We start from the raw sequence: 25853 nt of genomic DNA, 5'->3' as shown, positions 1-25853 counted from the left end.
GTGAGGTCAGTTTTGCCGGGTTCGGGAGGGAGAACTAATGTGGAATTCTGGCAAAGGAGTTTGATTTCATACAGTTTGGTGCATTTCCAGGACTTGCCAAGTGAGAGTAATCAGATCCTACAAATTTAGCGCTTAGAAACTCACAGTTATCAGATCACTCATCTTCATCTTCATCTTCATCTTCATCATCTCCGACACCATTAATGGTGGGTCCATCGCACCCCATTGGAGGCGCCATTTCCAAAGGCTATAACTTCGCTTCCACTTGGGAACAGGTTTCTTCCTCCTTCCTCTTCTTCACTCACCCCATTTCTCCCCTTTATTTTCGATCCCAATTATGGTTCAATACCGAATAACATCGCCTCTTTTACATTTACTCGCATCGCATAATTGCAGATCCGAATTTTTGTGTTATTAATTTTTGTAATTATATGTTATAGAATGCGCCATTGACGGAACAACAACAAGCGGCAATTATTGCATTGTCTCATGCTGTTGCCGAGCGTCCCTTTCCTTCCAATTTGGTAAGGGGTTTCGCCGTAATTTGGATCAAGCTGTGAATTAGTGGTTAGTTGAGTTTTCAGTGTTTTTGGTGATGCTCAAGTTGTGAGTGGTTTTATCAGGTGCAAGAGCAAATGCCGGGTCAGGAGAATGGTTTGTCCATCGATACGCAGGATAGTGTAGCTGATCAGTCTTCTGCCGCTATTGAGGCTGTGCTGGTCAATACAAATCAGGTGATCAACTTGTTCTGATTGTTACTACTGATTGATCTTCTTGTAAACGCTTGTATTGCAAGCGACAAATTACTCAAAGAGTTACCCTTTATATTGTTCCGGTTTAACAAAAGGGAGTCCGAAGGAAATTAAGACAATAAAAATAAGTTAACGGGAGCTGTGATATAAAGTGAGGCTATGCCCGAGGTTGGTTTTGGTTGGATTACAGTTTGACTTTCGCTTGAGTTTAGGTTGAGCTTTGAGCGAATTTATTTTGAGTGCTTATTGAATTTTGAGCGGATGTAAACTGCGCTTCTTTATGCTTGAGCTTAGTTTTGGTTGGATTAGAGCTTGGCTTTGGCTTGAGCTCGAGTTGAGCTATGAGCAAACCGCTTTTGAAGGCTTGTTGATTGGTCGTAACTCATTCAAAGACCAATCCTGGTTACAAAAAACTACAGTGATGTTATATGTCTAAAGATTTTAAAATGGTTTATGAATGACAATTGTAGTATTAACACTGCTTAGTGAGTTGGAGGGGAACTAAACGGAAAATTAGTTTAATGTATCATACGAGGTCATTTGTAGCCGTGAGAGTTGTATTAAAAGATACATGTCATATGGCTAACAAGATTCACTATCTTTGGCATGGAAGATTAACCATCGTGGATAGTTTCTTGTTCTTTTACGAAACATTTCTTAAAGTCTTTCGACAAGCGGTTGGTTGATATATGTACAAACACATTGTTAGTTTTTGCATTTAAAAGGATTATGCTACAGAAGTAGCCACCTCTGATTGTTTTGTTTGCCTTTTGGTTTGCAGTTTTATAAATGGTTTACAGATCTTGAAGCAGCAATGAAATCAGAGGTAAGTTTTGGTGTAAGATTGGACATGTTTATCTATGGGATACTTATTTTTATTAGCCATGTGGTATCTGATTATTTCCTTTTTTTAGACAGAGGAAAAGTATAGACACTACGTGGACACTCTTACACAGCGTATACAAACTTGTGATGTTATACTTCGTCAGGTTGGTTCATCTTTAATTTAACTTTTGGTGTCAACTTTTGTCAAGTGACTAGAAAGTGTGTTTTAAGTATCCTGGTGGATGTTTCCTCTAGCACCTTATTGAAACTTGGTTGTTATTTAGGTGGATGATACCCTTGAGCTTTTTAACGAACTACAACTTCAACATCAAGCTGTAGCAACTAAAACGAAGACTCTTCGTGATGCATGTGATAGTTTGGTATGTGCTCATCTCCTTTCTGTTAAATGCTCTTACGGTACAATTGGTAGAAATCATTCAATGTTTTGTATAGAAGGAATGGGAAAGGGAGAAACTGTATGATAAAAAAAATTGAGCTTTTCACTTGCATATTGGAATCGCTGTGGATACATCTCTTTTAGGTGGGAAAGGAGAGTTGGATATCTCTTTCAAGAATCATGGACTACCTGCAAATTTATTACTCCGTTTGTGAGGTTAGGAAGGAATACGGATTAGGGAAAAGAAGAATTTTCAACATTATGATTTTGTAGCTACCTTGTGGGCTATTTGTTTTGGAGAAAAATTCTCAAACTTCTTTGAATCATCTCACACCATGTATTACCTTGGGGGTGAGTCATTTACTTAGTGTGGCGTTTGGTTCACACTAGGGTTAGGGAAAGGGAAACAAGGGGAATGGAAAGAGATTGTCTCTGATATACTTCCTTGTTTGGTTGATATGAGTAACTGAGTAAGGGAATGAAAAAAAAAAACCAAAATCAACCACCTTAAACAACCACCACATCTGAACCTCCTCTACTAGTACCACCACCAAACCTCCTCTACATCAGTCACCCGCAGGCCATCCTCCCTCGTTGGCGGCCTCTACACGCCCACCGCTTCCCCATGCCAGCTTCACTTCCCTTCAAAACCACCGTCCTCAACCTCTAAACACCACATCTCTGGTGTTTTTGGGGGTGGGGAAGGGGGTTCCGGTGGGGTGAGAGAGTTTTATTGGTGTTGGTGTGGTGTTTAGGGGTTGAGGACGGTGGTTTCGAAAAGAAGTAGGGCGGTCGACGAAGGGGGGGAAGATCTGTCAAGGTGGCGCTGGCGAGTTGGCCAGAGTGAGGGGCTGCCGGCGCTGCCTGTGGTGGTGGTATCGATGTAGGAGGTGGCGACGAGTGTTAGTGGCAGATGTTGATGGTGGATGTAGGGGATTGTAGTGGTGGGTGATAGAAGGTAGTAGGGAAAGGGTATGGGATACCCTTGGGGGGTCTGGGGAATCAATCTGGAGGAGTTTGGTGTAATCCAATACTGAGAATTGGTTAAAGGGTAAGGAAAAGATGGGTAAACAAACAACAATAAAGGGAATGGTGTGGGTGGGGGGGGGGGGGGGGGGAGGGATTTCATTCCCTTTCCCTTTCATGAAGATCCCCAAACAAACGCCCCCTTAGTCCCTTTATGTTGTATCGATGCTTATGAGGCTCTTAGTCTTGCTTAAACTATAGTACACATAGTAATTTTATTGTTTTATGTTCATTATGTGACATTCTATATTTTCGCATGGCTCAAAATTCTGATTTTTGAGAACAACATTCTATTCATCGTTGCTTGTGCTAATTTGGTGGCATTGTTCAACAGATTACAACAACAACATCAGAGCCTTAATCCCAAAATGATTTGGGGTCGGTTGACATGAATCATCCTTTTGAACCGTCCAAGGGTGAACGCACGCCTCAAAATGCGAATAGAAAAGGGAAAATGAAAAACAAAAACAAAAAGGGAGAACGAAAATGTAATGGAAAGTCAAGGTAAACTTAGAGGTTTTAAAATCGAATTCCGGATTTCTTTTATAAAAACTTAAAATTTAAATCGAAAGAAAAGATTAAAACGATTTTGACAAACGAAATAGAATTAAGGATCCGGAATGCCTTAAAAGTAAACCAAGTAAAATATATAACAAAGTGGTTGGTAAAAAAGTGTAATAAAGGAGAGAAGAACAAATAATTTAATTTCTTTAAATTAAATAAAAACATTAAATCTGTCAAAAAAACATCAAATACTAAAAATCCACATGTATCCTTTCCCTCCATTGTCCCCTCTCCGTCACCATACTTTCCTAAGCCCCAGAAATCTCATTTCGTGCTCTATCACTCTCAACCATGTCTATCTTGGTCTTCCTCTACCTCTAGGGACCTTTTCCAGCCTCCAGCCTCCAGCCTCCAGCCTCCTAACTGGTGCGTCCATAGGTCTCCTTCTCACATGGCCAAACCATCTTAGTCGGTTTTCCATCATCTTGTCCTCTATTGACGCCACTTTTACTTTTTCCCTAATCACCTCATTCCTTAAACGATCTTTCCTTGTATGTCCGCACATCCACCTCAACATACGCATCTCCGCCACACTCATCGTTAGAATGCGACAGTGTTTCACGGCCCAACACTCGGAACCGTAAAGTAAGGCAGGCCTAATTGCCGTGCAATAAAATTTTCCCTTTAATCTTTGGGGCATATCTTTATCGCATAAAAACCCTGAAGCACTCTTCCATTTCAACCATCCCGCTTTAATTCTGTGAGCCACATCTCCGTCTAACTCCCCATCTTTTTGAATAATAGATCCTAGATATCTGAAGAAATCTGACCCCTCAACAACATTCCCATCGAAATTAATACTCCCCGCCTCTGTCGATCTCAACCCCGCCACTTTAGTGAACTGACACCTCAAATACTCAGTCTTACTCCTGCTCAGCCTAAACCCACGAGTCTCTAAAGTCTGCCTCCACAATTCCAACTTTCTCTCCACCCCCTCTTTCGTCTCATCAATCAACACAATATCATCAGCAAACATCATACACAAAGGGATGTCGTCCTGAATATCCCTTGTCAACTCATCCATAACTATAGCAAAGAGAAAAGGACTAAGTGCGGAACCTTGATGCACCCCGATGGTAATGGGAAATTCTTCCGTTTTCCCAACATTAGTGCGAACACTTGCACTAGCCCCCTCATACATGTCCTTTATGAGGTCAATATATTTTCGAGACACACCCTTTCTCACCAAAGCCCACCAAAGTGCTTCTCTTGGTACCCTATCATATGCCTTTTCCAAGTCAATAAAAACCATATGCAAGTCCTTCTTCTTGTCTCGATAGTGTTCCATCAACTGTCAACAGATTACTTCAATTATTTACCCATAAAGCATCCGGAACAAACTAACTTATCTCAAGAGATGTAGATACTGATTCCATTTTCCCATAGAGCATAATAATTTTTAGCTTTGGAGTATGATGAAAATCATGGAATAGAGCAAAATGATGTGCAACACTGTTTGTGCTTCTTACATTGTTAAGCCGCGGTTGGTCAAGAGTCCCGAGACAAATCTTATACGGGCAAGGTTGTCTACATCCGAACCCCAGTAACTCGCCATAGGCAGGGAACCTTTGAACCATCGTGGTAATATTTTTGAGAGATAAAAGATATTAACACCCTCCATCGCTAGCTTCATGCAGTCCCTTTTTCCTATCAATATTATTATGGAGTACTTTTTTTTATTTTGTAGATCAGTGGTTGATATGGTTTTTGCTTTCTTTACCCTATCCTTTTGGCTTGCTGCAGAAAATGAGTGAGTGTGTGAGGACTCAAAATTAATATTATGTTTTATTTCTCAAATAACTTTTGGCTTGATTTCAAACTTCTCAATGATTGTGGAAGTTGGAATCTAGAAGTTTTGAAGTAATTATTCCCTTTCCTTTATCTTCTCTCAATTTTTTGAACTGGTGGTGTGCCTATTGGTTTTTACAGCTAATGGAAAAGCAACGATTGATTGAATTTGCCGATGCACTTCGCAGCAAGCTGAACTACTTTGATGAGTTGGAGAATGTAAGCTTGATATTCTTAACATTCTTTTGGCTTCTGAGAATCTGCAATGTACTTAATCTCAGGCTAGGTGCCTCACTTCTACTTGCTATTGTTTTATTGTTGGGGAGGGACTCGACGAGACGGTCCGCTACTTTCTACACTTCATAGTAAACAATTTAATGACAGCTGATAGAACGAAAGGTATACACTAAAAATTTGCCAACTGCAGAGGGATGACCCATTGACCATGAAATGATGAAACTATAGCTCTTTTATGTTGAATGCTCTACGAAATTGGGAAATTGCTTTGCGGTGGTCGTAGTCATCAACTCATCATAAATTTAGAGACAACATCCATTGTGAACAACCGAACATCTATGGAATTTATTGGGTCTTGTATTGTTACAAGAAATGTAACATCCTCCGATTATTAGTTCCTCGCTAATATGAGTTTGGATGAAATTCCAACAACATCCGATTTAGCTCATCTCAATTTCAGATATTTGCAAACAAATATTTCTGGGGTTCTTGTTAAATTGTATTCATGGAGAGGAATAGAAGCAATATGAAGCATACACGTTCAGTTGTTCACTGATGGCAAGTAGTGTAGATGTGTATAGTAACTGAGAAATGGTTGGGTTATCATTTTCCCCCCATATATTGAAGTTCTAAAAATTTAGAGGTGCCAAGGTTCTGCCATTAATATTCTTTTTATTTGTTTATTCAGATTGCAACAAGTTTTTACTCTCCCAGTATGAGTGTTGGAAACCAGGACTTTCTCCCGCGCCTAAAACAGCTGGATGAGTGCATAACGTATGTTGACTGCTCTCTTTAAACGTAGTACTGCAAACCTTCTGCTTTCTTATTTTGTAGATGTATTCTCATTGTTAATCCTATTATTTGTTGTATTTGCATTTCTTAACTGTAGATATGTTGAGAACAATCCGCAATATGCTGAATCCAGTGTTTACTTGGTCAAATTTCGTCAACTCCAGGTGCATGTCACTGAATATGTATCAACCTTTTGCGATTATTTAGGGAAAAAAACTGGGCAACCTCTCTTTAATGGAAGTTCACCAGCCAGACATGATATTTTCTTTTTAATCTTATTGACAGTCGCGTGCATTGAGTATGATGCGGGCCTATGTCCATTCAGTCTTAAAGAATGCATCATCTCAGGTGGACTATCTTTTATAGAATAGATATATTGTTTTACGTATGAAGATAGAACCTAAGCTTACAACTACCCTTTTTGTCATGAAAGGTCCACGAAGCTATTCGAAACAGTGGAGGCAATAAATTTTCTGTTTCTGAAGCTGTCGAAGCATCTGTTATCTATGTCCGTTTCAAGGCTGCTGCAAGTGAGGTAATTCCCTTTTTTTATGATGTAACCGGCTCCGCATTGTATAGACATTCGCAAGATATCATGGAAGTGATGGGATCATAGTTCTTTTCTGCTGTTTGTCACTGTTTTCTGAGCTCCAGACGTCCTGCTATTTCCTAACCACGGTTGTGTGGTTCAGGTTTTGGCCGGCCACTCCTCGGAGTGGTCTGTTATGGAACTGAGTTTGTTCTTGAACTTTGTTGTTAGAGTTTTTGTTTTTGGAACCACTATATGGTAGGTAGCATTATACAAACTCCGGAACATGTTCTTCGAACCGAGCAAACACTAAACCATGCAACAGTGTCCCAGACTCTGCTGTATTTGATAATTTTCTGGTGATTGTGGTATCATTATGTTGTTGCTTGTAGTTCCTTTAATCAAATATATGCATGTTAAATCTGGAAAGCGTGCAGCTCAAGCTTGTCTTGGAGGAAATTGAATGTAGATCATCGAGGAAGGAATACACTCAGCTTCTTGCAGAATGTCACAAGTTGTACTGTGAGCAGCGACATTCTCTGGTTAGTATGGACATGTTATGCTGTTAATCTGTTATGGATGTATGAACCCGTACATTCTCAGCGGAATTTACCTGTGTCTGTCTACTATTTCAGCTGAGAGGCATTGTACAGCAGCGAATATCTGAGTTTTCTAAGAAAGAAGCATTGCCATCATTGACACGGTCGGGGTGTGCGTACCTGATGCAGGTGTTTTGATTAGCTTACACTGTCATTGATTGTATGTATGTGTTATATCATATCATTTAGTCCTTTCTTGGTGGTGTTAATGATGAATTTTCCACTTTTGCTGGTATATATATCTGTTAACAAGTGCGTTCAGCTCAATTTATTTGGTCTTGTCAAGTGGGTGTTTTAGAAGTCAGAACTTTCGAATGTTCATGCATATTTGGTGTCTGCCTCTGCTTAGGAAAATGATGTCTTTTGTTGGAAATGCTGACCTTATTTTCAATTGGAGATTAATCAAACCAATACATTTTTAAAATGAGCTTTAGTTGCAAGTGGTATGTGAAATCTTTTCTACATGAGAAATACAATCCGATTTGGGTTCTAAATGTGGATCTCCTTATACCAATTCTTATATCCTACACCCATGTGTAGGATACTCCATACTCCCTCCAACTCCTCCCCACTCATTCTCAACTTCCTATAGTATTTTTTTTAATCAACTTCCTATTTTTTAATTTTTTTTTTAAAAAAAACATAAACATTAACTCTACTTTTAAGAAGCAGTTACCATTGTCATATTCACTTTAAATGTTTTGTAACATTATGTTCACGATATAACACTATCATATTCACTTTAAGTTTAGTGAATATGGCAATATTGTTTAATGAATATGTGTTATATAGGCGATATTCATAAATATGACACTATTATATTCACTTTTAGTTTAGTGAGTATGGAATTGTGGTTTGATGAATATGAATTATGTAGTGTGATATTCACCACATGACTCTATTATATTCACTTACAGTTTAGTTAATATAACATTGTAGTTTGATTAATATGTATTGTCTCGTGTAATATTTAGTATGGTCATAAACGTTTTATTCCTTATCAAAACCGTATAATACAAAATAATTTAGAGGAATAAAAATAATTATGTAATATGATACGAATATCTCATTATTATGAATATGTCTATTAAGTGATGTGAATATGTAAGTAAAATTAAAATAAATAACAAAATATATCAAATATGATTTCTACTTATAGAGGAATAAAAATTATGAATAATGGTATATTTTTTTATTATTTTCTAATTTATAAAATTTAAGATTTATTTATTATTAAAAAAAATTATAGTTTCTGAGCATTATAATGAAGTTTTTGAGTTTTGTTTTAAAAATTTTGAGTTTTACTATAATGTTTTTGACTTCATTAACTAAAACATTAAGCTCAAAAATTTATAATAAAATTCAAAAACATTACATACAAACTTAGTTAAATTTAAGTTTTGACGGAAAAAAATTAAAATTTACCTTATAAACTTTAATAAGCTCAGAAAAAATACACATATGCTCAAAAACAAATAAAGTTTGCGGTAATAAGCTCAGAAAAAATAGACGTGCTCAAAAACAAGTAAAATCTGAGGTAATACATCCGATGTATGTTCCTATTTCTCCCATACTCCTGGGCGCATGGTATAATTTACCACTTTCATTACCCTGTCCCAAAAAAGATTCCCCAAGTTTCATTTATTACTAGATAATTTTTTGTAATCATACTATAATCTATGTCACTCAATCTCAATTAAAAGTATCTAACATGACTGCATGTCAAACTCAGCTATTTTAAGGGCCAAACATGGGTATGCGAGGTAATATGAAGTGTCAGAGTAACATAGATTCCATGATTACATTTTCAAACTTTGGGATTATTGTCATGTTAGATTTTTTGTGGTAATTTGGTAAAAATGTATGTATCTTTATGCCATAGAATTGTTCGGATTTACCGAAAACTTCAATTTTCCGATTGAAAGCGATCGAATTTTTGAACCTAAACCTTTTCCACAGCATAGAATAAGCAAATCAAACAATTCAATAAAGCCTCTTTTGTAGTTTGTAATGCAGTTGAAGCCAAAGCTTCATTTATATATTTTAGAAGTGCAACTTCTCTTGATAAATTTTATCGCCTTGTTTTATTTTCTTTCGATTGTCATTGCAGGTTTATCAACTGGAGCACCAACTTTTCAGTCATTTCTTCCCTGCTTCATCAGAGGACGTTTCCAGTTTGGCTCCATTGATTGATCCTTTGTGAGCTTCTTACTCGTGCTTCGTTCATACTATTGTTTGTTGAATGTCATAATCAGTTTGCTAATGTTCGATCTGACGCTGTCTGCTTGTCTTCTCAATGCTGTATGGCCCTTGGGTAAATGAGAAAATCAAAGTAGGATTGCGTGGGTATTTTCTGCTTTGATGTCTATGTAAGAATACAAAAGAGTGAAGTTAGAAAGGCGTTAAGGAAGATGGGGTCAAAGAAAGCAGAGGGACCGGATGGTATACCCATAGAAGTTTGGAGGTGCTTCGGGGAGAAAGGGATTGAATGGGTAACCATGCTCTTCAACAAGATTTGGAGGAACAACAAGATGCCATCGGCTTGGAGGAAAAGCACTCTTGTCCCTTTGTACAAGAACAAAGGTGATGTCCAAGAGTGTTCCAATTATCGGGGAATTAAACTTATGAGTCATACAATGAAGTTATGGGAGCGGGTAATCGAGCAAAGGCTTAGGAGATATGTAGACATCTCGGAAAACCAATTTGGATTTATGCCCGGGAGATCGACTATGGATGCGATTTTTATCATGAGACAGTTGATGGAATACCATCGGGACAAGAAGAAGGATTTGCATATGGTTTTTATTGACTTGGAAAAGGCATATGATAGGGTACCAAGAGAAGTACTTTGGTGGGCTTTGGCGAGAAAGGGTGTGTCACGAAAATATATTGACCTCATAAAGGACATGTATGAGGGGGCTAGTGCAAGTGTTCGCACTAATGTTGGGAGAACGGAAGAATTTCCTATTACCATCGGGGTGCATCAAGGTTCCGCACTTAGTCCTTTTCTCTTTGCTATAGTTATGGATGAGTTGACAAGGGATATTCAGGACGACATCCCTTGGTGTATGATGTTTGCTGATGATATTGTGTTGATTGATGATACAAAAGAGGGGGTGGAGAGAAAGTTGGAATTGTGGAGGCGGACTTTAGAGACTCGTGGGTTTAGGCCGAGCGGGGAGTAAGACCGAGTATTTGAGGTGTCGGTTCACTAAGGTGGCGGGGTTGAGATCGACAGAGGCGGGGAGTATTATTTTCGATGGGAATGTTGTTGAGGGTTCGGATTTCTTCGGATATCTAGGATCTATTATTCAAAAAGATGGGGAGTTAGACGGAGATGTGGCTCACAAATTAAAGCGGGATGGTTGAAATGGAAGAGTGCTTCGGGGTTTCTATGCGATAAAGATACGCCCCAAAGATTAAAGGGAAAATTTTATCGCACGACAATTAGGCCTGCCCTACTTTACGGCTCCGAGTGTTGGGCCGTGAAACATTGTCACATTCAAAAGATGAGTGTGGCGGAGATGCGCATGTTGAGGTGGATGTGCGGACATACAAGGAAAGATCGGTTAAGGAATGAGGTTATTAGGGAAAAGGTAAAAGTGGCGCCAATAGAGGACAAGATGATGGAAAACCGACTAAGATGGTTTGGCCATGTGAGAAGGAGACCTATGGACGCACCTTTTGATTAGGAGGTGGAGACTTGGAGAAAAAAAGGTCCCTAGAGGCGAGAGGAAGACCGAGAGCAGACATGGTTGAGAGTGATAGAGCACGATATGAGAGTTCGGGGACTTGAGGAGAGTATGGTGACGGAGAGGGCACAATGGAGGAAAGGATACATGTGGTTTTTTAGTATTTGATGTTTTTTGACTGATTTAGTGTTTTTTTATTTATTTAATTTAAAGAAATTAATTTATTTATTTTTCTCTCCTTTACTTCACACTTTTTCAACAACCACTTTCTTATAGATTTTACCTGGTTCATTCCGGATCCTTAACTCTATTTCGGTTTTAAAAATCGTTTTAATCTTTTCTCTCGATTTAAATTTTAAGTTTTTATAAAAGAAAGACGGAATTCGATTTTAAAACCCCTAAGTTCACCTTGACTTTCCATTACATTTTCGTTCTCCCTTTTTGTTTTTCATCTTCCCTTTTTTTATTCGCATTTTGAGGCGTGCGTTCACCCATGGACGGTTCGAAAGGATGATTCATGTCAGCCGACCCCAAATCATTTTGGGATTAAGGCTCTGATGTTGTTGTTGTTGTTGTGATGTCTATGTAAGAAGATCATGCAAATAATCATTCGTGAAACCATGCAATTTTTTTCAAAACATGGGCCAGCTATGTGAGAGTGGCAGAGTGCTCGGGTCATCTAAAGGAATTTGTATTAGTTAGAAAAAAAAGAGTTGGGTTTTGGAAGATCAGGGTCAAGAAAGTTCTTTTGAGGACTCCTTTCTACCATTTGATCTTAGAGAAGTGCTGTTTTGGTGAGGCTTATTGAATCTTCTTATTGATTGACATCACATACATGCAAATAACAAAGTCCAGTTTACTTGGTTTGTTTTGTTCGAGAATGTAGATGTTTCCTCGGCAGTCATGCTGTGGCCTGTGCTCTGAATTTCAATGAAAAGTAAAAAAAAAAAAATGTAATTGACTAAGTTAACAATTAAGCATACCTTCTAGATCATCTTTACTTGGCTCTTTGTCAGTTTTTGACGGACTTGCTTCAGACTCTAGAATATGGGTAAATCCTTAAAAGTTGTGGCATAAAGAAGTGCTGTACTTGCATTCCTGCATAAGATGATACATTACGTTTAACGGTGCGTCACAGCCTGATATGATCAGTGCACTTTTTCTTGGATCAACTATGTATTCCCTCCGTTATGTAATATCACTCGAGGGTTTTGCACATATGTTAAGATTTAAGAAACTCCTGTACGTGGATATGGTTACTTTCTAAGATGGCCACATTTAAATATTCTCATCTTCAAAGGGTGATTAAGTGTGTGTGTAGAGGATATGAGAGAGTGGGAGAAATTGTATTTAATGAATGAACCTCGTATTGCTGACATGACTTATATTAGAAGACACGACTTATATTAGAAAATAGAAAGAACCTTCAACGACATGTATTTTATAGAAATGAGATGATATCACAGTGAAGGAAGGTAAAAACTTGTTTCGTTGTCTTGTTTGCTTTGAATCAGCGTTTAGTTTGCGCTTTTTAAAAAGTTGGGGTCACTGTTGTAGACTTGTAGTACTTATTCTACAGCACTTGGTGAAATAGTTTCTAGAATTAATTATTTCCATATAAGAAGTTTTTCAGAGAGAGGAAAGATAACTTGTGATTTATTTACTGGTCTGGTTTTTATTTGGGTTATTTCATAGGAATAATCCATCCTATGGGTGACCTGCTTAAATTACTCCATCCTTTAAGATTCTGAACACCACCTACTGTAATCACCTACTGTACTCGCCGGTTCAGTATACTCGCCGGTCATCGTCTCCGTATCTCTCTTTTTGCGTCGCACTCCTTCTCATAAGCTCCTCATGCCATCTCATCTCCTCCACAACGCATCGCCTTCCACACCCTTAGATATAGAGGTTGTGGTTTTTGGGTTTTAAAGGAGGTTGTTGCGGTGGTTGCTTGCCTAATGGCGGTTGCTGCTGCCGGTGGACGACAGTGGTCGCTGCTTTGTGGTGAACGAAGAAGATAAGGGGTGGAGTTGGTGAAGTTTAATGGTGGTCTGGTAAGTTTATGGTGAATTGGCGCGTGCGGAGGTCAGAGCCGAGGAGTGACCGCAGAAGGAGTGGTGGTTGGAGGGAGGACCGCCGACGGTCGATGGAGGAGTAATGAACGGAGGGAGAATAGAAGAATTGGGTTTTTTTTTGGAATTAGGGTAAGAATTAAGGTGTCTTAACCCTTAAAAACATAAGAGTGACCTGTTGTTCAGGTTGCCCGTCGCCTTAGAGTGTTTTTGGAAAGTATGTTGTATGGGATGGATTAAATTGGAATTACTAATCATCCATAGGATGGATTATTCCTATGAAATAACCCTTATTGTAATACCTTACCTACTGTAATTTTATGAAGGGTTTAAGGTGAATGGGAGTTCATAATGGTATCCCAATAAGAAATTCAGAATGTGGGACTATTACCTGGAGTAGAGTGCACGATCTCTATTTTTTCCTTCTGCTCTGTGCCTCTGAGTCAGTAAGTTGTTGACTGGTTTTGCAGGTGCACGCACTTGTATGATACATTGCGGCCTAAATTTATTCATGAAACAAATCTTGACTTCCTCTGTGAACTTGTTGATGTTCTGAAAGTTGAAGTCCTCGGCGAGCAGCTTAGTAGACGAAGTGAATCATTTGCTGGGTTGCGTCCAACTTTTGAAAGAATTTTGGCTGATGTTCATGAGAGACTAACTTTTCGAGCCCGAACTCATATTCGTGATGAAGTAAGCATTACAAGTGTACTTTCTTTTTATTGATATTACTCCCCTCGATTCCAGAAGAATTATCCATTTGACTTTGACCATATTTTTATCATATCTATATTATGTTTCTTTGCTAAAAATATATTTGTGGAAGATTTTTCCATGATAAATTTGAATATTTTATCATCAGACTGTAGTTTTTTTTTTTTTAAATGTTGACGATCAAAGTTTTGAAGCTTTATAAAAAAAAAGTCAAATGGGTAAATCTTGTAGAATAAAAATGGAGTATGTATAACGTCTCAGAACTTACCAAGTTCTATGATACTCCTTGACTATAACGTGAAAAGCTTTCTTTCTTGCCTGTTAAATAATTGTTACTACTATTTTTCTTGGAACTTAATTAGAGGCAGCAACAAGTAGAACATCTCAAACATCCTCTCCCACCCCCCACCCCACCACACACACACACACACACACACACACACACACACAAAAGATATAAGATTTTTGCCCATTACTGATCAGGTCCTTTTGGAAGATTTACTATGTGAATATGTCTTGCTTAGTGGCCAGTGCAAGCGTTACTGAAGTGCGAGAAACTGGGCTGAATCTCTCACGAGCGTCATAGCCTTTTATCTGTGTTACTCAGACACGCCGACACGTGTCGGACACGGCTATTTGGGGTGAATTTTCTTGTTTTGTGGTCTAAATTGAAGTGTCGAAGTGTCGTGTCGTGTCGGACACGCGACACGGCAGTTAAGTGAAGTGTCGGAGTAACATAGCCTTTTATAACCATGTGAATTAACTTTTGAATCATCGGAATTAAACAAACCGACTTATTTGGATCCAAGGCTTATAATTCAAAAGCGTTATATCTGCAGATACCAAATACACCAATCTCATCACAGAGGCTTAGGCTGGTGGATTGTATGTCTGAAAGTGTTTTGCATATTGGTGCAAACTGCAATTTATGTGACAATGGGGACTAAATAAAATGAAGTGGTGTTAGTGAGATCCTTTAAACAGAGAGAAGAATCTGCACAATTATTGAGTCCGCTTGGGGACTTTAATGTTAATAGAACGGCTATGACCTATGGGTTGTTCCAACAATTAGTTTGTTAAGAGGAGTATGAATCCTTTTGCATCCTGTTGTGACTTCTTAGGCGCAATTGTCGAGGTTTGCAGTTTTGCACCTTTTGTGTAAAAAATGTGTGTGGACTTTGGATAAACCCTTTTAAAATATCCTTGAACATGTTTCTTCAAATTAGCAACGGAAATAGCCAAACTTAAAATTTCTGTTGCTTTTCTTTTCCTGGTTTAAGTCTTAAACTAGTTCTCATTTTCGACCTATCCATTGATGCCTAGATTCCAAGGGGAGCAACAGACCATTTATTCAAAAGTAATTTTCATCCCATCTTTTTCTCCCATCTGACATGCCTTTGCATCTCTTTTTCTGTTATGCTCTTTCCCACTTCTTCGCCATCTTCATTTTTCTGCACAGTAGCCTTTTATATTGTTTTTGGTACTTTGTTGATATCGTTTGCTCTAATATGTAGTAGTAAATTATATGAGATTCCAATATTTTGGTTTCCTGGTCTATCTACTGTACTTTCAAATTCTTGGTACTTTTTGCTAATTGATTATTTGAACAAAATATTACGAGTATTTTTTACTGGAGGCTGGACATAATTATTAGGTATTTCTGAAGCAATGTAATTTGGTTTTCTTTAATTAACTTTTTTCTGTTTATAAAGCAAGGCTGTGGACACTGAAAACTACACAACTCAAAAAATCAGAATACAAATTTGAATAGCTGTTTTCGCAAAACCGGAAACTATAAAGTAGTTGTAGTCTTCCTGAACAACCCTGTATTACGGTTTTCTGATATATGCTATTCAGAAATGAGCGAGGTACCCTTTGATACTATCAATTGTTTGTTTTGGACAAGTAAGGAATCCTATTACCACCCTCCCAACCACCACCAGCGGACGAGCTTGCTTTCACGATGAATTCCCTGCCAAAACTAGAGACGGAGTTAAGCTGTCTGGACTCTGGAGCTAGAATTCTAACCTTGTGTCAGGACCTAGGGGCCAAGGGACACTCTTACCAATAAACCACTCACCTCTGGCTCAGCAACTACCAACTCCCCACTATAGACACTCCCGGTGACCGACAACCCGTTCGGCGGGAGGCGAGTGGTCGGCTGGGGGCGGTCATCGGGTGGCCTAGTGGCGCCGGTAAGGATGATGTTGTTGGTGGTAGATAGTGGTTGAGGGTGGTGAGTAAAGGTAATCAGGAAAGGGTTTGGAGGAATAAGGGCTAAACCCATTCTAAATAATGGGGAAAGGGGATGAAAAAATGTAGCAAACAAACACCATGAAAGGGACTGAACAAATCTCATTCCCTTTCTTGAAACCCTCCAACCAAACGCCCTCTTAGTGTAGTGAATCCATATTCAGAATTTTGCGTGTAAATGTAACTAATGAGATCAAATTATATGTATGTATATTTTTCTCTTGAATTGAAGCTCTAGCCAAACTTCCGTTTTTGTCATTAGATATCAAATTATCTACCCATCAATGAAGACTTGGATTATCCTGCAAAGCTGGAGCAACACCCTGAGGTTATAGAGGGTGATGAATCTGTAAGTTTATTTGAGGTTATTTATTATCTATCAACATTACTGCATTACTTCATTACTGTCTTAAACTTCTTACTATCTAATATATGTATGACAATGCAGAGTGGCGAGATCCAAGATGTCTTTAAAACATGGTATCCTCCCTTGGAAAAAACTTTGTCCCTGTTGTCAAAATTGTATAGATCTCTAGAGGCAGGGGTCTTTACTGGTCTAGCTCAGGTAACTGGGGAGCTGCAGCATCCATGTCACTCTTTCTTTTAATGTTGGATTTTTACTCTACTCTTTGGCTAACTCATGATTTGTTTTATCAGGAAGCAGTGGAAGTATGTTCATTATCAATCCAAGTGAGTGCACTTTGCCTGCTTGGGATGTTCTGTATGCTCACCATGATAGTTGACCTTGATGCTGTGGAAATTATTCATCTTGGCCTGTATGTGAAGTAGAATGGAGTTTTTTGTTGTCTACGTTTGTTCTAATGCATGTGCATTTTATATATATTACAGAAAGCAAGCAAACTAATATCACAGAGGTCATCACCAATGGATGGACAACTTTTCCTAATTAAACATCTTCTTATCTTGAGAGAGCAGGTTGAATTCCATTTTTCTTGAACTTTTTATCATTTAATGGAGAGTTATGCAGTGCACCCCTAAACAAAGTGATGAGGCAGAACAAAGATAGTGCTGTCGTAGGTAATAAAGTGTGACTAACTTTTCTAATTGTTCCCTGCAGATTGCACCATTTGATATCGAGTTTTCAGTTACACATAAAGAGCTTGATTTCTCGCATTTGCTGGTCAGTAGACAAATGCTTTTCTATGTCAAACTCTTTGCATGAAGTTGGCTTCCCATTCTGTAGCTAATGTAACTAGTTAAGTGTTGATTGATTACCATATTAATCAATATGTATTTCAAGAGCTAGCATACATATGTAGGTATATTGGAGTATAATAAAAAATCTCATGGATTCTATTCTTCTGTTTGATTTGTTTCTGGGAAATCTACGCGTCATATGACCAGTTTGTGATTTCTAAACTTGAAACGACATTTTGCCAGTATTTTTTTATTTTTTATTTTTTATTTTTTTTCGATGGAAATGTTGTTGAGGGGTCAGATTTCTTTAGATATCTAGGATCTATTATTCAAAAAGATGGGGAGTTAGACGGAGATGTGGCTCACAGAATTAAAGTGGGATGGTTGAAATGGAAAAGTGCTACAGGGTTTTTATGTGATAGAGATATACCCAAAGGATTAAAGGGAAAATTTTATCGCACGGCGATTAGGCTTGCCTTACTTTACGGAAAAGGTGATTAGGGAAAAGGTGGAAGTGGCCCCAATAGAGGACAAGATGATGGAAAACCGACTAAGATGGTTTGGCCATGTGAGAAGGAGACCTATGGACGCACCAGTTAGGAGGCTGGAGACGTGGGGAACATAAAAGGTTGCTAGGGGTAGAGGGAGACCAAAACAGACATGGCTTAGAGTGATACAACACGATATGAGATTTCTCGGGCTTGATGAGGGAATGGTGACGGAGAGGGCACAATGGAGGGCAATGATATATGTGGATTTTTAGTATTTGACGTTATTTGATATATTTAATGTTTTTATTTAATTTTTAAAATTTATTTTTTCTTTTCGGATTTATTACACCTTTTTACCAACAACTTTCTTATATATTAATATACTTTTAAGGTATTTCGGACCCTTAAGTTTTACTTCGGTTTTCAAAATCGTTTTAATCTTTATTCTCGATTTAAATTCTAAGTTTTTATAAAAGAAATCCGGACTTCGATTTTAAAACCTATAAGTTTACTTGGCTTTCGTATTATGTTTCACTCCCCTTTTGTTTTTCACTTTTTTTTCCGCATTTTTGAGGTGTGCGTTCCTGGACGGTTTTAAAGGATAATTCATGTCAGCCGACCCCAAATCATCTTGGGATTAAGGCTCTGATGTTGTTGTATTTTTACAGTCAGGAGCATGTAGCTCTGATCAGCTTCAAATTATGAAGCTGAACAGTTTCTATTAGTTTTACATGTAAGAAAGTACTCAGGTATAATTTCTATCAGAAAGTACTATTAATCCAAAACACTAGTGTCAGGTGGAAGTCGTTTTTTTCTTGTTGGAAGGTGTTTCAATGGGGTGATCATCGAATAAGTGCAATTCTTTTATTCTAAGTTGCCAAGATAGAGATTTGACATGCAAATTGATTCTGATTTGTGAAGATATGGTAGTCAGTTTCCATATGGCATGCCTCTAGTATTCATATTATACTTATTGGCAATAGCATAGACTTCTATTTTGTTTCCATTGTTGAATCTGGGGTTATTATAATGCTATCGTTAATTCTGAATTCCAGGAGCATCTAAGACGCCTTCTGAGAGGACAAGCATCTCTTTTTGATTGGTCAAGATCGTCATCTTTGGCAAGAACATTTTCTCCACGGGTTCTGGAAAGTGAGATAGATGCGAAAAAGGTATATATAATATTAGTAATTCAGATGATTAATGCATCTAGTGTTTTGGTGGTTCTGTTCAACTACGGCGAAATTTTGAATGACATTTAACATAGTGTGGATTATACATGGTATGATGTCCAGAGAACCGTCAAACTGACCATTTATTTAATAAGTGGGACTATGGGAGGAAATGGGTTGTTTTATACACAAGGGAAAGAGATTCTCATCTGATTGAGATGACTCCTGACTATGTCATGAGAAACTGTATTTCTTTTTTGTTTTTTCGCTGTTCACATTTCTTCATACTTCTGTTGCAATTGATTGTCTGGACTCACAGGCCTGTCATGCTTTTCACTCTGGTGTAGAAACAGATGCACAATTACTAAACTCTCTTTTCCATATTTCAGTTTTTTTTTTAGCCTTTTCTATACCACAAAGCTGTGTCTGGAATCTGTTCTCATTCTGACAAAAAAAAAAAAAAAAAAAAAAAAAAAAAAAAAAAAAAGCTGTGTCTGGAATTATGGATGTCAGATTAGGGTCTTTAAGCAATGTTCTTGTGCATTTCGTTTAACATTAACTTTGTGATGTTTACCAACGTATTAATTTTAAGAGTCAGGCATGGATACATGAGGGAGAATGTAAGAGTCAGTGTAGCATAGCAACTTCAAACTGTTTTGGATATCAATCTCAATGCTCATGTAGTTATTCCAGTCCTTGACTAGACACATTTTTGGCACAAGGCATGTACAGGTCAGCGGTTGCATTGATGTGCTGGAGAAACTTAAGAGTTTGGATGTGTCCACCTGGTTACTGTTTAGTTTATACGCACAGCCACTTTGGTGAAAAAATGCTAGCTTTACATTTAACATCCTGCTTTCAGTAGAGGGATTCTGCTGTGAAAAGAGGAGAATAAATTTGGCTGGACTCCAAAAGTCATTCAACGAGTGAAAGACTTGTACATTAGTACATTAGTTGGCGTAGCTTCAATATGAGCCTGAAAATAGATGCATGGATTTTCATATAATCAGTGGCTTGAGCCTGAAAGATAGTGATCACAAAGTATTGGTAGGAGATAAAGAGATGAAGGATAGATGGTGGCAGTACTTTGATAATCTATTCAGCGGACAACAAGAACTGGGTATGGGGATCTAAGTATTCACCCAAACACGGTTAATCGGATGTTTATGCAGATAATTCAAAAAGGTGAAGTCAAATCAGCATTAAAGAAGATGAGATTGTGGAAAGTGGAAGAGCCATACCTATAGAAGTGTGGAGATGTTTAGGGGAGAGAGGACTCGAATGGCTAACAATGTTTTTCAACAAGATTTGGAGAAGTAATAGGATGCCTTCGATAGGGAGAAACCATATTTAAGAATAAAGGTGATGTGCAGGAATGTTACACCTAATGAGTCATACCATGAAGTTAAGGAAACAGTGCTTCGGAGGTTGACAATGGAGGCGATTTATTGGGAGGTTGACAATGGAGGCGATTTATCTTATGAGACAATAACTGGAGATTTGTAGGAATAGGAAGAAGGATCTACATACGGTGTTCCTTCTTTAGAGAGCGTATGATAGTGCATCGAGACAAGTACTTTGGTGAGCGTAATAAGAAAAGGTGATCTTGTAAAGGACATGTATGAGGGAGCCACTAAAGTATATAGACTTATGTGGGGAAGACAGAAGAGCTTTGCTATTGCTATGGACGTATTGGCGAGATCAATTCAAGATGAGGTTTCCATAGTGTATGATGTTCACGGACGATATTCTACTGATTGATGAAACAAAAGATGGAGTAGAAAAAACTATGGCGACAAACGTTAGAATCTCGTGGCTTTACACTCCGTGGAAAGAAGGCGGAATATTTGGCGTGTAGACTTAGTGGAGATGGGGGTATTGATTAATCTTGTTGGGGAGGTAGAGGTACTCCATGGTTCTGAACTTTTTAGGTATTTAAGGTCTATTATTTGAAGTAATGGAGAATTAGATAGAGATGTGGCCCATAGAATCAAAGCAAAATGGTCTTCCACAAGGTTTCTTTGTGATCCAGGTGTACCCTATAGGTTAAAGTGTAAATTCTATCGCACGGCAATTAAATTAAACGTGCACTATTATCTGGACTGAGTGGTGGACGGTAAAACATGAGCATGTACAAAAGTAAGGGAAGCTAAAATGCGTATGCTGACTCTGCTGGATTTTTGGCCACACGAGAATTGATAGGCTGATAGTCTGAGGATCAAGGTGGTCCGGGAGAAAGTAGATGTTGCATAAATTGAAGATAAGATGAGGGAAAACCGTTTAAGGTGGTTTGGCCATGTCCAGCGGAGAGCACCAGAGGCAGTGGTTAGGAGAATTGAGAAATGGGAAATGGATAATATTGTTAGGGGAAGACCGAAACAAATATGGATAAGGGTGATTGAAAACTATATGGATGTTTTGGAGAGTAGTGAGAATATGGATGGAGCGGGCGCTTTGGAGAGAAAAAAAATCATGTTGCAGATGATGTTTGAATTTTGAATTTTTTTCTTACTTTACAAACCTTATTTTTTTAGTTTTCCTAACATGTTTTTGTATTTAAATTTTTGGTTTTCACAATCTTTTTCTTTGTATTATGTTTCGCTCCTTTTTTCGCATTTCGAGGTGTGCGTTCACCCATGGACGGTTCTAAAGGATGATTCATGTCAGCCGACCCCAAATCATTTTGGGATTAAGGCTCTGATGTTGGTTGTTGTTGTTGTACAATTTTTTTCTTTTACCTTGCGTTATGTTTACAACACTTGTTTCCTTCGTCTTTATTTTATTTTATTTTACGTTTGTTTACTTACCTTTAACCATATTGGCATATTGTTGGATTCAAGCCTAAACGGATTCGAATGACGATTCATCTTAGCCGATCTTAAATCATGTTGTCATCAAGGCTCTGTTATTGTTGTTGTTGTTGCTGTTGTTGTTGTTGAGTGAGAGTGACTACCTAAGAGTCCGGTAACAACCTGTTTGTGTTGATTATGGTTAAGGTAGCATACATCCGAATCCTCTTACTTTGCATAAGCGGGATCCTTATTTCTGACTACCTAAAAGATCTACCTGGAAAGGGGAAAGGTAAGAGCTAACTTCATTGGTCTCCCATACAGGTGTTGGCCATATTTTCTGTAATCTTATAATTGTACTGTTAAGGGTTCCGTTACTATGATTTTGTGCCATAAGAAGGAAGACAACTACTTTGGAATGGATATGAGATCCCATGTATCCGTACTGAAAGTACCTTGCAGATTTTTTTTTTCTTTTCACCCTGAAATTAGAGGTAGTGAATGGTGAACAAAATATACTGTGTTTTTCTTGTTGCAACTTGATTGTTGTATGCTAAACCCGTTTGTATGCAGTCAACTAGACGATATAATTACTTGTGCCTCTTGCAGGAATTGGAGAAAATTCTTAAAGTTACTTGTGAAGAATTCATTATGTCTGTGACCAAGCTGGTAGTTGACCCACTGCTTTCATTTGTTGCCAAGGTTTGTCCCGGGTTTTTAATACTTCGAGACAATTTGTGGAGTTATGGAAGTACAAGTTTTTTTAATAGATTATTAGTGTTCCTTTTATGTTGTTGATGGCCAAGTTCCCAACCATGCACTAATCATGGGAAAAGGGGGAGAAAGTGGATCCAGTTATTTTGGGAGATAAACTTGTATCATCAGCTTAGTGAGTCATGAAGAGATTCGAAATCTTTCAGGTTACAGCGGTGAAGGTTGCAATTTCTGCCGGCAATCAAAACCAAAAACATGAGTCAGTCATGTCAAAACCACTAAAGGAGCAAGCTTTTGCAACCATTGAAAAAGTTGCTGAACTTGTCCAGAAGGTATTCTTGTTTTGTACTACGCATTATTTTTCCTTCACTGCATTGAAGTCTGAACAGAACTACTAAATTAGAGGGTCACAATGGATGGTTTTTTTCCTTATCAGTGGCCCTATTTAGTAAGTATTTACTAATAGAGGGATCTAAGAGACTATTTTACCTTGTATTCTTGTAAAGAAGCTGGGAAGATGGAAGGAAGAATGAAAACAACTTACTTTAGTGTCTTTACAAGGTAAATCATGGAGCATTGAATCCTCTGCAATTAAATAGAAGCCATTGATAGGAAATGGACCATCCATTCCGTACAAAGAAATGGATAGGATCCTTCCATGCTCATTCTATCGTTGCAACTAGAAACTTCATTGTGCATACTGTCTCATTGGGTGACCTTCAAAGAATGCTGCTGGCCGACTAACTATATTAGTTCTGGTTTTGTTATTGAATTGAACCTGTTTTTTCTCGGTAGAGAATCCCATAAACTTTTCTGATTGGTTTAACCAAATGAATGGTGATGTATGCAAGACGATTAGATCTGCTGATATAGATGATAAAATTTTGCTCATCACTAACTTGCTTTGAGTTTGTTTCTGGATTGTTAGACTCGTTGAATGGTGGTGGCTTAATCTTTACGCTCCTATTAGGAGCTTTTATGTATCTTTCTGTTGGCAATTCATCTTTTGTCTCACTTTCTCGTAAGGGCATCTTTTGGTCATATTGACTTATAGTATATGTGAAGGAATGTTATCAATCACTGTATTTCGTCCTATACATATCAAACTGGTATCAATAATTCGATATCTCTTGCAGGTTGGCTCAGCAATGCAGCAGGAATTACCCAGAGTGATTGAGAAGATGAAGCTTTATCTCTCAAATCCATCAACGAGAACGATACTTTTCAAGCCAATTAAGTAAAGATTTGTTTCCCTGTCATCAAATTCGCTCATGTACGTCTACTTTATTTTGTAAACTGTCTTGATTAACAGTTGGTTTTTTTGGCGAACTTTCATAGAACAAACATCGTGGAAGCTCACACTCAGGTACTGTCGCTACTAAAGTCGGAATACTCGTCCGAGGAGATAAAAGACATCAATATGGTGTTGATAACAGAACTACAAGCTCAGCTTGATAGCCTACTTTAACTATATGGTCAAGGAGCATGAGTGTGGCGTAGCTCCATGCATAGAATATGGTGTGCATACCAAATTATAGAGGAATTCAGTTGTAATGGTCCGATCTATTTTGGCCTGTATTCCTTTTTGACAAGTCGCCTCTGTAACTTTTTTTTTCCCTCGCTTTTGATCAATTATTTATTTACTTGTATTTTCAAAATCTCGCGATCCTTTTTGCCAAGTCTGTTTTTGTGATTATTTTAATGTGTCCTACAAGATTACAAGTGCAATCTACCCTCAATTGACATCCAAAACCGAAGCTGATAATGCAAAGGTGTAAGGTGTAAAGCGCACGCAGTATCTCCCCTTTTACCATTTTTATATTTGTGGTAAAAACAAAGGTAAAATGTATGTAAACATCAACTGCTGTTGCAGATGAATTGAATCAAGAGTAGAGGAAGACTCCCAACACCTGGTATTAGGTAATGTCGCATATCAGCTTCGGAATCATGTGCTCAAGCAACTGTGACTCAGCCCCATGACTCGGGTTAAGCTCAGCTTCGGAATCATGTGGGGTCCTGTGGGTGCTAAACATAGAGAAGCTTATTCTGAAATCGATAGTTTCTGGCCACTATAATTCAAAATTAACAGCAGGAAGGTGAGAAATAGAGGACCCATGGCTGCAAATTGCACTATACCCAGAGAAGACGGACGCAGATCACTATGCTGCGTTACATCTCCACCTATAATGTGCAAGAATCGAAACATTTTAAGAAAAATGGAGCTAAAGGTTGTAGTTTGTTTTTTCTTTTTCTTTTTTTTTTTTAAATCCATGCATGGAATTACAAACAGTTTCAGTAACCTCCAAAATTCAAACGAAGTCACTCATGTTCCTAACTATGTTAGAAAGCATTATAGAGTTTGTCGGTTTTATTATTATAGCAACCACATATTACCACTGGTGGTATAAGATTTTAAGCAATGCCCACGCCTAGAGATGGCAGTGGGCCGTGCTGGGCCGGCCCGCGTGCCGGCCCATCGTGCCACCTCCAAAATTTGGCCCGGCCCAGGCACGGTTAATTGGCCCATCGTGCCGTGCCGTGCTTGGCCCATCTTCTCCATCCCTAGCCGCGGCCCGTCTGTGGCACGCCTATTTTCGTGCTGGGCCGTGCCTGGCCCATGGGCTGGTCGTGCCTTGTTCATGGGCCGGCCCGTCGTGCTATATTTTTTTTTTATTATTTTTTTTTTTATAAAAAAACAAAGAACTTTTTATAATAATTGTATGATTTTAGTACTTTTTGTTTATTAATATAATAATTTAACTAAAATATATATTTTATTAAATATTAATGTAATTGATTACTTGTATTTTTAATATATTCGATTTAATCAAATAATTAAGAAACGATGAAAAAAAAGAGTTTTTTATTAAACGATTAAGAAACAATGTTAAAAAAAATACCTCAATCTTTTATTAAAAAAGCATGAAACGATATAACTACACGTCTACAAGTTTATTCAATTAAAAAAACGATGAAACGATTAAGAAACGATATTAATCTAATATAATAATAAGAAAAAAATACAAAATACAAGTTTATTTAATGATATGCAACTATGAATCTGACGAGGTGCTTGTTTCGTCGGAATCAAGCTCGTGCTCATGATCGACAAAGTCTTGTTGACGATTTTCGGCATCCATCCAATCCTTATAGCACACTAACATTTTAAGTGTATCGGATCTTAGACGAGTTCGTTTTTCATCCAATACCCTTTTTGCTCCACTAAAGCAACTTTCGGATGCAACGGAAGACACTTGAATGCTTAAGAAGTCCCTTGCTATTGCCGACA

General features: G+C 38.0%; 1 protein-coding gene across 2 annotated transcripts; it reads left to right on the top strand.

The window, feature by feature from the left end:
- Positions 1 to 24260, top strand: LOC141605816 (conserved oligomeric Golgi complex subunit 3). 2 transcript variants are annotated; one of them, XM_074424723.1, is made up of 25 exons: positions 1 to 275; positions 441 to 524; positions 624 to 734; positions 1534 to 1578; positions 1667 to 1741; positions 1862 to 1957; positions 5494 to 5571; positions 6278 to 6363; positions 6479 to 6545; positions 6667 to 6729; positions 6815 to 6916; positions 7348 to 7452; positions 7546 to 7638; positions 9620 to 9708; positions 13747 to 13966; positions 16503 to 16589; positions 16689 to 16805; positions 16898 to 16930; positions 17090 to 17176; positions 17319 to 17381; positions 18945 to 19061; positions 22460 to 22552; positions 22771 to 22896; positions 23701 to 23801; positions 23903 to 24260. In XM_074424723.1, the coding sequence occupies exons 1-25, from the start codon at positions 204 to 206 to the stop codon at positions 24030 to 24032; spliced, it is 2340 nt and encodes a 779-aa protein (XP_074280824.1). In that variant the 5' UTR covers positions 1 to 203; the 3' UTR covers positions 24033 to 24260. The 2 variants fall into 2 exon arrangements, with proteins under 2 accessions (XP_074280824.1, XP_074280825.1); XM_074424724.1 differs by lacking the exon at positions 5494 to 5571 and having other exon boundaries at positions 87 to 275.
- The last annotated feature ends 1593 nt before the right edge of the window (positions 24261 to 25853 follow it).

This window comes from Silene latifolia, chromosome 10, assembly GCF_048544455.1.
Source record: "Silene latifolia isolate original U9 population chromosome 10, ASM4854445v1, whole genome shotgun sequence".
Lineage (NCBI taxonomy): Eukaryota > Viridiplantae > Streptophyta > Magnoliopsida > Caryophyllales > Caryophyllaceae > Silene > Silene latifolia.
The sequence above is the reverse complement of the archived record's forward strand: the minus strand, read 5'-3'. Positions and strand labels throughout refer to the sequence as shown.

Coding starts and splice junctions, on each gene's coding strand:
- LOC141605816 (XM_074424723.1), top strand. CDS start 204: ATGGTGGGTCCATCGCACCCCATTGGAGGCGCCATTTCCAAAGGCTAT. Junction 1,579..1,666: donor AAGCAGCAATGAAATCAGAG/GTAAGTTTTGGT, acceptor TCCTTTTTTTAG/ACAGAGGAAAAGTATAGACA. Junction 16,806..16,897: donor TCTTTACTGGTCTAGCTCAG/GTAACTGGGGAG, acceptor TTGTTTTATCAG/GAAGCAGTGGAAGTATGTTC.